The following is an 11,049-nucleotide window of genomic DNA, read 5'->3' on the forward strand; positions in this document are numbered from 1 at the left end:
AATCTTTTCTCCCCGCGTCCCGTCTCCGCCATATGTTTCTCCATGTGTTTCCATTTCTCATTTATAGGTTGGTAGTGTTTTAAGCTTTTCGCATTTTGCTGAGAAAGTGAACTTCCCGGTACATGAGACTGAATAAGTCAATGTCCATTGAAGCCGTCATGATGATGTCTTGGATAACCGTGGGGTGTAATGCGTGGGTCCGTTGATTGCCATAGGCCCTTTATTTTCCGGCAATCAAAATAACAGGTGTTCCAATGTTTCAGGCTCAGCGTGGCATCACATGCAGGTAGGTTGCCCATGAATGAATCGTCGTATTTCGAGCACGTTGCGGCTGCGTCACCAAGTTAGGCTGATATAGTACATAGTACATCCATGGACGCTACCTTCCAATGGGAATAGTATGGCAAGTTTCGTGTGATTAGGAGATGAATAGAGTCGGCTGCATCATTATCACTTCGCCTTAGTCTCTTTAATTCCTTCCAAAATGTTTCCCATTGGGGCTGAAGTATTATCCGAGAATCAACTTGCCATCCCGTGTAGCATGGTCGACTCTCCTCCAGATTACGCCATAGGTTGTGGAATGACATTGCAGTAGCTGGTTTAATCAAATCCGTTTTAAGGGGTTATGGTATAGTGTTCGTCTAACAGCCATGTCCCCCAGCTGGCTGATACCCTTTTTGTCGGGTGCTGTACACGTTGTTGTTGTCCAGATAAAGTTATAGAAGGGGTCTGATCTAGTTGTGAGTAGTGAAACACTTCTTATGGCCTGGAGACCTCACTCTAAAGATGGGATCGAGTCTAGTCTGCAGAGGTGGTCATGATGGAATAGTCCCCAGATAGCTTCGCAAGTATGGTAGGGGGATTGTGCCCGTTTGGACGGGACACCAGCCTGGGCGGCTATAGCTGGGGCTTGGGTGAGGATCTGTTGGAGATGGGTCAGAAATCACTCTTGGGCGAAGAATCGCGTGAATAAATCAAGAGTAGGAACATGTGGAACGCCAATGATAAATGAATGAATGAATTCTGTATGTTGTTCCCGTTACATGAATGAATCGTCCTGCCAATTGCCTGCTGGGCCGACAGGGGATAGCAATACGTAGGACTATTACCCATCGACCAGTGAGGTTGTCGTAGAGGACGTAAAAAATGAGGATTGGGGAAGATAAGAGGGGGAATGGCTCCCTTTTCGCTACCATGTATATTAGTGGCAGGACGACACCGACCGTGCGGTCACAGGGAAATGGTTCACCAAGTTGCGTCAACAAAGTGCACCATCAAGCTGCACGTTTTGCAGCTGGCCAAATACTTGTCGGGTAGCAGTCGCTACGTACTTAGCCGGCTGGTTCAATTTCGTTCGGGACACGCGCTAATCGGCGATTGGTTTCGCCAGTTTCGCGTGGAAGGGGCCCAAATCTTTTGTGAGTGTGATCATTTGGAAACACTTCACCTCATTCTCGCCCAGTGTCCCCATATATGAGGCACAAGGGCCCCTCCTTCAAGAGGCAAGCGACACATTTGACCAGCCGAGATTTCTCGGCACGAAAGAAGGACTCAAAACACGGGGCCAATTTGTCCAAGAGGGCCGTCGCCCAAGAGCGGACTAACCCGCTAGCGCACACTGTCAATCCCAGAGTTGAAGGGTGTCCGGTTTTTAATCTCCTAAAAAAATTGTTTCTCAGACCCTCGGGGGTAATCAATCCTCACGACGCAAATGCGGTACAGCAAAGGACCCAATTGCTATGGAATGATTTTGTTTTATTTTGAAAAATTATATGCATATGTATTCAATGATGTCTCTGGCCTAAGGCCTCAACAAGACGGAAATAGATTACTAATATTCCCACTATGTGTAGAATCAGTGCTCTCAACGACTCACAAGACTCACAAAGGTCGTCTCTCAGACCCAGGGAGTAATTGAACTTGTGCAAGCTCATTCAGTAGCTTCCATCGCAACAACGAACGCGACTCCCGCTGCTCAATCACCCAGGCTAAGCTTTAGCCCAACGACACTAGTCAATGCCAAAGTTGAAGGCCGTTCGGTTTTTTAATCAACTAGAAGAACTGTTTCTCGGACCCTCGGGGGTAACCAATCCTCACGAAGCAAATGCGGTACAATCACGGGACTCAATAGACATTGAAAGAAATCATTACCGCCGATAAGAAAGATTACATTTATCTGTATTTATGTGATGTCTCTGGCCTTCCTCTCAAGAACGCTAATAGATTTTCATTCATTCATAAATGAATCGTCTGTATTTCGATCCCGTTACGACTGTGTCCCCAACCTGGCTTATATAGTACCTGGTACATCAACATATTTGTCCGCTAAGCAGGCATTTCAACATATTATAACACATCAATGAATATCAAAAAATTTGTGTCCGTTGCCTCTTGGGACCTAGCTAGGCTGATATCTTACTTCAGCGTGTTTGACCGCTTCGCAGAGGTTTCAACATTTTAAATGAATCAATAAAATCAAAGCACTTGGTTCATGGGGCAGATTTTTTTCGTGCATCTATCAGCGCCAATAGCAAGAGGGAAACGATTTCTGCTAGAGCAAGAGCGTGTGGACCATCAATGATGACAATGATGACTCTGCCCTTGTACGTTACGGGGAAAATACCGCCATCAGACCTCCTTCGTATCAGATATAGTCGGAAGATTGATGCCTGGGAAGAAGTAAAAAATGCTTACTGCACCAGGATGAGCTCGACCGTTTCGAATTCTCCACATGTGCATTCCCACCTGACGATAGTGTCTGCATGCTTCGCTACAATTGAAAGCAGCTCCTCGTTCAGTGAGCAGTCCTTCCTAAAGCGTTTCGTGCATTAAGTTTGGACGTTTGCCATGGAGGGCGCTTGCGCTAATGCCTAAAATTTCATCTGTAGAAATAGTTTCCAGCCATCGCACCATCTGGTCCAAAAAGCGTTCGCTGATCTTCGTGAGTTTCGGGAGGTGTGTAGCTGGGTTGCAGGGTTCGGCTTTTTTGTCGAGCACAACGTACTTCTACTTCTCTTGTTATCGTAATTCGAAAGGTGGAATGCCTGTTTTGTTCTGTGGTGTTATATCTGGCGTCCCACGGAACGCGCCGATGAACCTGAATGAACGAATGACTGGATTGTCTGTCAACAAGTTAGGCTTATATAATAACCGATGTAACATGGTACATCAACATATTCCCACTAAGCAGACGCTAATGAATCTTTTGAGGCGTTTTTTCTGCATCTTTTCGAATATATCTTGGTCAATATTGCCAATCGATACTACTAGACGGATGTAATAGATTCTACAGTTGCCTTACACAGGCTGTATACAGTCGCACCGGCGACTCTTTGCTCACACCCAGTAAACGATGCCGAAGCGCCCAAAGATGTTTGTAGCCAACCTTCTGAATCACTTCTTGAAACGACAGCCCTTTATCAAGGTGGCCTCCGAGTAGCTTAATCGTGTCCTCGGGCATTTGGGATCGCAGCTTTCAGGAAGCATCGGCAGCTTATCGCTAGCTCTCTTCTTCTTCATCCGTCCTGGTACGAATAACATGGGGTTACAGATAGTATGGAGTAATTTTTATCCCCATATTCGAAAGCAGCATTGTTCGCTCAGTCGTGACATTCCCGGGGATACTACTATGTCGCTTTGCATTCTCGTTCAGATATGAGAAAAAAAGGTAGATCGTAATGCCGTGAAGTTGAAATGACCCTCTGAGCAGCCGCTCAAGCTTCTTCATGGCCCATAACAACACTTATCGGCACCAGTTGTTCCAGTCCTGGACATATTTGGCCAGAATTGTTTCTTTAGACCGCAAAACTATGAAAGACTGATAGCTTTTTTTGCAGTGAACTGAATTAGCATATAATAACTGTGTTGGAGTATACCGGTACTGGTTTCCGCTTACATACATAATGGAGAATAGCATCGTGAAGAACGAGAAGGAACACGTATTACCTGTACTGCAGTAGGGATGCACTCATTTTAACTGCATAAACCGTTGATGTCAATGTATACGGTACCGTAGACGTGATAACCAAAATATAATGCTCTACAAATTAAAGAATGTTTGTATTTGAGATGCTTCAAACGTTGATAAATAAATAATTGAACAACCATGTCAATGCTTGTATAGAAGTACCAAGTTGCGGCATACTGAACATCAATTGCTTTCAAACCAATGCGTTCGATAAATAAGTTGCGGCTCCCACTGGTGGATCCTGTTCCCCGTAGGTAACCGGATACCCTCGGGAAAGAGAGGGGAGCGGGGTAAGTAAGTACACAGATTACCTCCCGCACAGCCTGCCTATCTTCGAGAAATGCCGAAACTGCCGTTGATCACTCTTAAGGCCCTTGGAGGTTAGCTAGCAGACGCATCAAAGGGGTAACTCAGGAGAAGATAAAGAAAATCAGTAAGCTCTCCATAGCGGTCGAATAGGTAGATTAATCATTTTTTTCTGACCAAGTTACCATATACCATGTACCACCCCGGCCCCTCAATTGTTGACACAACGTACTGCCATATGCCTTTCAATGGATTGCGAAAGAAATATTACCGGGTATAAATAAGTTAATAAATATCAAAAAACAGTAAATGCTTTTATCTTTTCACCTGCAATTTGGAAAAGGCAAAACGCGTATTCCGGTACCACTATTCAGTTGGAGGTACAAGCAAAGAACAAAGATACAGCGCAACTTACGACAGCACAACTTGCGTGGCCAGGTGCTGTCTATTACCCGGTATCATTAAGCCGTAGAGTGTAGTGCACTCGTTAGTTTAATATTTAGACGGGGTACGGTACCTGATGAATATTCGTATGCACTGTTAATAATCCATTGTTTTGTACTGCGTTTTGGCTACTCATAATATGCTACTGGCATTATGAGGTGATCATAGAAAATAATAATAAATTATTGGTACCATACAATAATAACAAAACAAAACTGAATTAAATAGGTTAGTATTAGCAATACTGTAGATCTGTAGACCAAGTTAAACGGTATCAGCGCCTTCAACCTTGGGTGTTTCCGGTCTGAACATCTTTGCAGCAAAGAGCTCATAGATAAAGACACCAAGGAAGTGGCCAAGGAAGGGGATGAAGAGAGGAACAGCCCAATACCCATCGTTGAAAAGCCCCGAGTACGTCTGGCTAGCATAAGCCCGTGGAATAATGTCACGGAGAGGGTTCAGGGCCCAGTAGCACCATCCGAACGCATTTGCACAAATGAAAAGATTCAATCCAATCAGCATGGGAGCAAATTGTGGAGCGATGTGTACGTTTCGGAGATCGGTAACGGCAGTAGTGATGAATACGAAAACTGTATCGCCAATCAACTCATTCATGATGGCGGTACCAATGGGCACCTTGGGATTAAACGTTGGAACATACACAGCAGAACTGCCGGCTGGTCGAGGAATTGCGCCGGCTGCATTGAGCTGGGCTTCAGCAATTGCAAATGTGAAGATAACAGCAAGGATTGCACCAGTAACCTGGCCGCCAATATAAATAGGAACTTTCTTCAGAGGGAATTTTCTGAAGATAACTGCGTTAAGAGTCATAGGGGGAGAAATGTGCGAGCCGGATATAGGGAAAATAACATACACTGCAAGAGCAACAGCGATGCCTAGGACGTATACGGAAAAGCCAAATGATCCCTGTTCACCCTGGGTGACAACCATGCCTCCAATCGACATTAGAAGGAAATACAGGAAGATGAAGGAACCGACAGCCTCAGCGAAGAAGAGGTCAAGGTGATATTTGTCCCTCAATCGATGGAAACCCTGAGCCCACGCAGGATCCCACTGCGTCTCGAGAATGACCTCCACAGCCAGCTGCTGCTGGCTGAGAATGGCCATATCAGACAGAGTCTGTCGGGGAGCATTTGTAGCATCACCTTCAGATTCTACGTGCAAAACTTCGTGTTGGATATCTAGTTTGGACATTTTGGTATGTTGGCTAGAATGCTGTGGGTTGGGCTGGGGTTTTATATATTTTTCATTCTATATATTCACCAACGCTATCGTAAAAAACATGGTTGGGTTTTGTACGCAGAGACAATCCAAGACATGCAGCAGGATTTTCAATGGGGTGCATGCATCAGAGACTTGGATGGCGTCTTCTCGGGGGCAAGGTTTCCATCTCCGTCTCGGAACTTAAAAAGTGGAGATTTCGGCTTTAAAAACTACCGATCACTACCACCATACCTGTAGACGCTCGAATAATAACGTAAATATACCTTTTGCTCGGAATTTAACAACAGTACAACATAAATGCAGCCATACGTTATTTTAATGAAGTAGTTTTTTTTTTGTCGAAACTTGCTCTTCGTGCTGATTTTTTTTTCCGGCTATTAACTTCCTCGGCTCCACAGAACCTTAGACCCGCTTTAACATTGAACGGCCAAGAAAAACTGTTTGACTATCATTTCACTGGCCCGGGCTTACCCCACATACAGCATTTCAATTTCCGCAAAAAAAAAAATTCCGCTTGGATTTGCCCGTTCTCGGGAGCCCACCATTATTTTACGTGTGGGGCGGGGGAGGTGGAGGCGGCGAACGGCTGATCTTGCTGATCCACACTTTGGAAAAACGCCTTCAACCGACAATGTTTCACTCGAGCGTGGGCTCTGAACACCAAGGTAAATAGTATCGACTCCAAACTACGTGAATTAAGGGAGACATGCTCGCTATGCACATTGTTTACACTATCTTTGAAACTGTAGACCCTAGTTTAGTTATTCGCCACTGTGCAGTTGGTATTATCTTTTTCGATAACAAGTTGTTGTAGCCATTGCAGTATCGGTCGGGAATGTAAAGAAGAACTCTCCCGCAGCTTGCTCAGCCCAAGAACGTTGGCCATGTGGTACAGTGTAATTATAGCCTGAGTTGGAACCGCACCTGTTGCGTGTAGTTTTTTCCAAAGGGTGATACATTCAACTGCATAAGGGAGCGTGCGGGCTATCCTTAGGATCGCGTAGTGAATGCTATCCGCAGGTCCCGCCTGAGGAATACGCTATTGCATCAGGCTGATGTTGGTTCTCTGATGGTTTCAAAATAAACGGATGCCCGCAACTGGCTGAGATGGCGATTTGCGATTTGCAGCACCGTACAGACAATGCCTCTTATCAGTGCGTCTAAATTTGTAGATCCGTTATAATTTATGCCATTGGACAAAGAAAGCTCTCGGCACGATTCTTTTTCGTATAATAAGCTAGATGTTGCTAGATGTTGTCCGTTTTCCATAGACCAAGTACAGCTTATGTCTCAGGCTGCTTATATCTTGCCTCTGCCGTGCCGCAGACTCACCCCCCATCCCGTGGAGCACGGGGCGGGCCTAAGGGAAGCTAGGTTTTGCTATACCCCATAGTAGGGACGACCTGCGATAGTTCAGCTTCGGATCCGGAAAAATGTCTCGGGTAGGTCGATCCCCCGCAGTCCAAGTACATTATACGCCCATTATTTTAAGGAATTAGGGGTAAAAGAGTTATCGTATTCTACCAGCACAACAGCTGCTAAGCCACGATCTATAATAACGTGTACTTTTATCGCGTTGGATTGATAGTGCCGCTGCTGTAACATCAGCACTGCGGATGCGATGTGAGATTTTTAGGTAAATACATCTACAAAAAGTTCACGGTGAAACGAATTTTTTCACCAAAATACATGATTTCCCAAAGAACATAAAGCTCTAGAACGCAAGTAGAGGTAAATTAAATGCAGGAATGCTGTAGTAGTACTAGTTTTGGTTGTAAACGATGAGACGATTGATCTGCGATATGTCCCCGCAGGCACCTTAAACCCAAGTGCTCCGTAGGGCCACCTTGAAGAGGGGGGCCTCGGCAGGCCACTAGGGCACCACACGGGACTCCCCGCCATAGATATGTGTCTCCGCAATTGTACCGCCGAAGTGTCTAGTCATAAATGACTAAAGTACCATCCAAGTCAAGCTACCGGCAGTCCGGTGGTTCAGAGATATACCTCTCAAGTCCTAAACCGAAGAATAGTAGAGAAGCTAGCGACTTAGAAGATAGCCTCTCCGCAATTGTACCGCCGAGTGCCTAGTCATAGAGCATCATCTAAGTCAAGCTAACTCGGTTAGCTCAGAGAGATACCTCTTTAAGCGCTACCACAGAATAATAGAGAAGCTAGAGATTTACACGATAGCATTGATGACAATATGGTATGATGCCCTCCCGACTTGCGCTGTAATATACTATAACCCTATGCTCTCACAAAAAACTTATCAATAGGATACCGATGCTTCCATTGCATTCATTTTGCTCATGTGTTGACAGCTCCCAGTCTACGCGAGCCTAACTCAGCATGATGGTAGCAGAGGCTGCCCCTCTTTGAATTCAAAAGCATGGCAGAGGTTACTACCCCTCTTGGCATTTAAAACAATAAATGGCTAGGACTTCATGAAATTGCATGTTATTTAATTGGAATACTTACTTGATCTCAGGGTCAGATTGGAGATAATACCTCAATATCAACTGTAAAAATCTCGTTGTAAGATGAACTATGAAACTATATCTTTAGTTATCAATGGACGTTACTTTACTTTGGTGGCGAACCTTAGAATATCACGGCAGTAAGAATTAACCGGTAGCCGACATGGTGCCTAGCTGCATGTACGGCATTCCCCAAAAACCCCTCTTTCTTAGTACTCATATATATTTATTGGTAGTATAGAAACATTGCCCGGCTACATCTTTATTCAACCTCTCCCGGTAACGATATAAAGAAAGTAAATGACGGATTGGAGTAGTTTTCACTGAACTTTACCAATCGCATACAACTGAATTTCAGGCATCTAATTCCTAATAATAATTTGTGCGCCTGTACAGGTACTTGGTCGGCCAATTTCAAGATTACTACCGGAAGAGTGTAGTAGCATGCGACGTTAATGGGTCATAGATATTTCCCGAGGGGATATTGTCAACGTTGCGTGTCATAACCACCAGCCGCAAGACTTACTTGACACGAGTTCATCTCAGGTATTATATGAGAAGCTTGTGATGATATTAGCGTGTTATTATGAGTTACCCGTACTTTTGTGGAATCTGAACTTTTATGAATAATGTTATTGCACTTATGAAGGCCCTAACCATGCAGGTAATAGGTCGTTTCCTGATAAGATATAATAAAGAAATACCATATTGTCAATCCTTGTTAAGGTACTAGTATTAGAGAGATACGCCGTCGATTTCAAAGGTCTGAATTGTGTTGGTGGAGAAATAAGACGAAAATCCAGATTCTTCTAGGTGAGTGTCATGGCCATATTCAACATATTGGTCGCCACCATCAATCTGAGTACTCCAACGAACAACTTTAGAGCGAGCTGAAGGAATAGCAGAGAACGTCGACATGTTAAAGCTAATGGTTTGAGCCGTGTCATAATTCGCAGCTACAATGACAAGTCTTTTAGACTTTGAGTCGTAAGCGGCCATGACGTTGGCACTACCTCCATCAAGTATTTGCATACCTGGTCGGACATGTCGAGTAAATTGTGCAAGGACAAAATACTTCTGATTAATACCGTATAAATCTTTGGTGTCGTTGTCAGCTTCAACGAGACCCCACCCGTCACCATCCAGAGCCTGCCAATACACCCAAGCAGTTGGAAACAACCATCGGAAATCAAGAAGAAGATTGGACACCAAGTCTAAACCAGAGCCGGTACCATCGCCATACTCACTGTTCCAGATGGACTTGCCTGCATCTGACGCAAGGTCGTAGAGAATGTCGCGCCTTCCACCGCCGTATTGGTAGCCGTGAACATTAACACGGCCAATTTGGCCAATGGCAATGCTTCCGATATTCTGGAGGTTAGTAACTGCCTGATCGTAGTAGGACTCATCTGAGGCAGAAATGATACTTCGCAGACCCCGCTTGGCCAGCTCATTACTGAGATAGTTGATTATAGTTGCCTGCGTAGAGATTTCAAAGTGACAGCCTTCTTGAGTGCCGTTAGCGTTCCACCAATCCGCTGAGGGTTCGTTAAAGGCTTCAACTGAAGTAAATTCCACACCATGTCTATCCTTGAAATATTTGGCAATGTTGGCCATATAGATAGCGTGTTGCTGGAGATTCCACTCCTGAATGTTGTTGTCACTGCCGTCATCCGAGCCTGAAGGGTTGTGGTTTACGCACATCCACCACATCGGCGAGTTGGAAAATAACTCAGTCTTGTCTACTCCTCGGCTAATTGCAAGTTGTAGTGCCTTTCGCTGGTTGGCATCAACAGTCCAGTCCCAACTTGAAGAGTTAGGGTCATCGCTAGCCCAGTCCAACCAATATCCATCCATCTGCCGGGAACTCAAAATATTAGGCGATTCAACCATTGACGCTCCATCATACGTGTTCCAACTACTTGCACCGGCATTGTAGCGTACGATGTTGAGACCAAGCCCTGGCAGAGTAGTATTTAGGAACTCATGTTTATCCAGCGTGAACAGGACATCGGCAATATCTTCACGCTGACCAAACGCTTTCGCCCACCATACGAGCGAGGTCCCCCACCCTTCCCAAGTTCCTCTGTTTGATTGTGCATTAATTGACGTTGTATAATCGGCGGTTGTCACACCGCTTAAGACCGTTGCAATTGCAAGAAGAGGCAAACCGACCATGACTGTTTCGAACGATTGTATGAGAGGTTACACAATCGACTCTAGTTCAATCATACCTTTAAATAGTCAAATTGTTGATAGTCAACCCCGCCTTTATGAAGCAAGCTCCACAGCTCTATATGCAAGGGAATACCCTGGTAATGCCAATAAGTCCGTCCAATTAATCCGGATTATACTGAGGTTCAGTAAACTTGGTCGGGGATATCGGACACTAGCACCCGCTGCAGGAACAATTCAATGCATTCGGAAGCTCTGGAATACCAATATGACTGCTTCTCGGCTTTCAGGTGAAAAGGATCCCCCCCTCCCCCTCCCCCCAGCCTCGCAATCCGCTGTCAATTTGCCGTTCTTTCGGAATGATTATCCTGTAGAGCATTGGTTCTATCAGGGCGGCTTGTGTATTATGATTGGCAAGTTATGCGAGGTGCTATC

At 45.0% G+C, this 11,049-nt stretch overlaps 2 protein-coding genes and 1 pseudogene across 3 annotated transcripts, besides 1 other annotated feature; 1 reads left to right on the forward strand and 2 right to left on the reverse strand.

The window, feature by feature from the left end:
- The first annotated feature begins 1,205 nt into the window (after window positions 1-1,205).
- Window positions 1,206-1,604, forward strand: TRVA0_091S00100 (annotated as a pseudogene). The gene has a single exon. A coding segment is annotated over exon 1 (399 nt).
- Window positions 1,206-1,637: a mobile genetic element.
- A 3,344-nt stretch (window positions 1,638-4,981) lies between these two features.
- Window positions 4,982-5,932, reverse strand: TRVA0_091S00122 (uncharacterized protein; the record flags this gene model as incomplete). The annotated part of the gene is made up of 1 exon (XM_076687923.1): window positions 4,982-5,932. One exon carries the CDS (start codon window positions 5,930-5,932, stop codon window positions 4,982-4,984), a length of 951 nt encoding a protein of 316 aa, XP_076537843.1.
- Window positions 5,933-9,174: 3,242 nt separating this feature from the next.
- TRVA0_091S00144 (uncharacterized protein) lies at window positions 9,175-10,617 on the reverse strand (the record flags this gene model as incomplete). The annotated part of the gene is made up of 1 exon (XM_076687924.1): window positions 9,175-10,617. One exon carries the CDS (start codon window positions 10,615-10,617, stop codon window positions 9,175-9,177), a length of 1,443 nt encoding a protein of 480 aa, XP_076537844.1.
- Between the last annotated feature and the right edge of the window lie 432 nt (window positions 10,618-11,049).

Source organism: Trichomonascus vanleenenianus (genome assembly GCF_965637985.1).
Source record: "Trichomonascus vanleenenianus strain CLIB 3782 genome assembly, contig: TRVA0_091S, whole genome shotgun sequence".
Lineage (NCBI taxonomy): Eukaryota > Fungi > Ascomycota > Dipodascomycetes > Dipodascales > Trichomonascaceae > Blastobotrys > Blastobotrys vanleenenianus.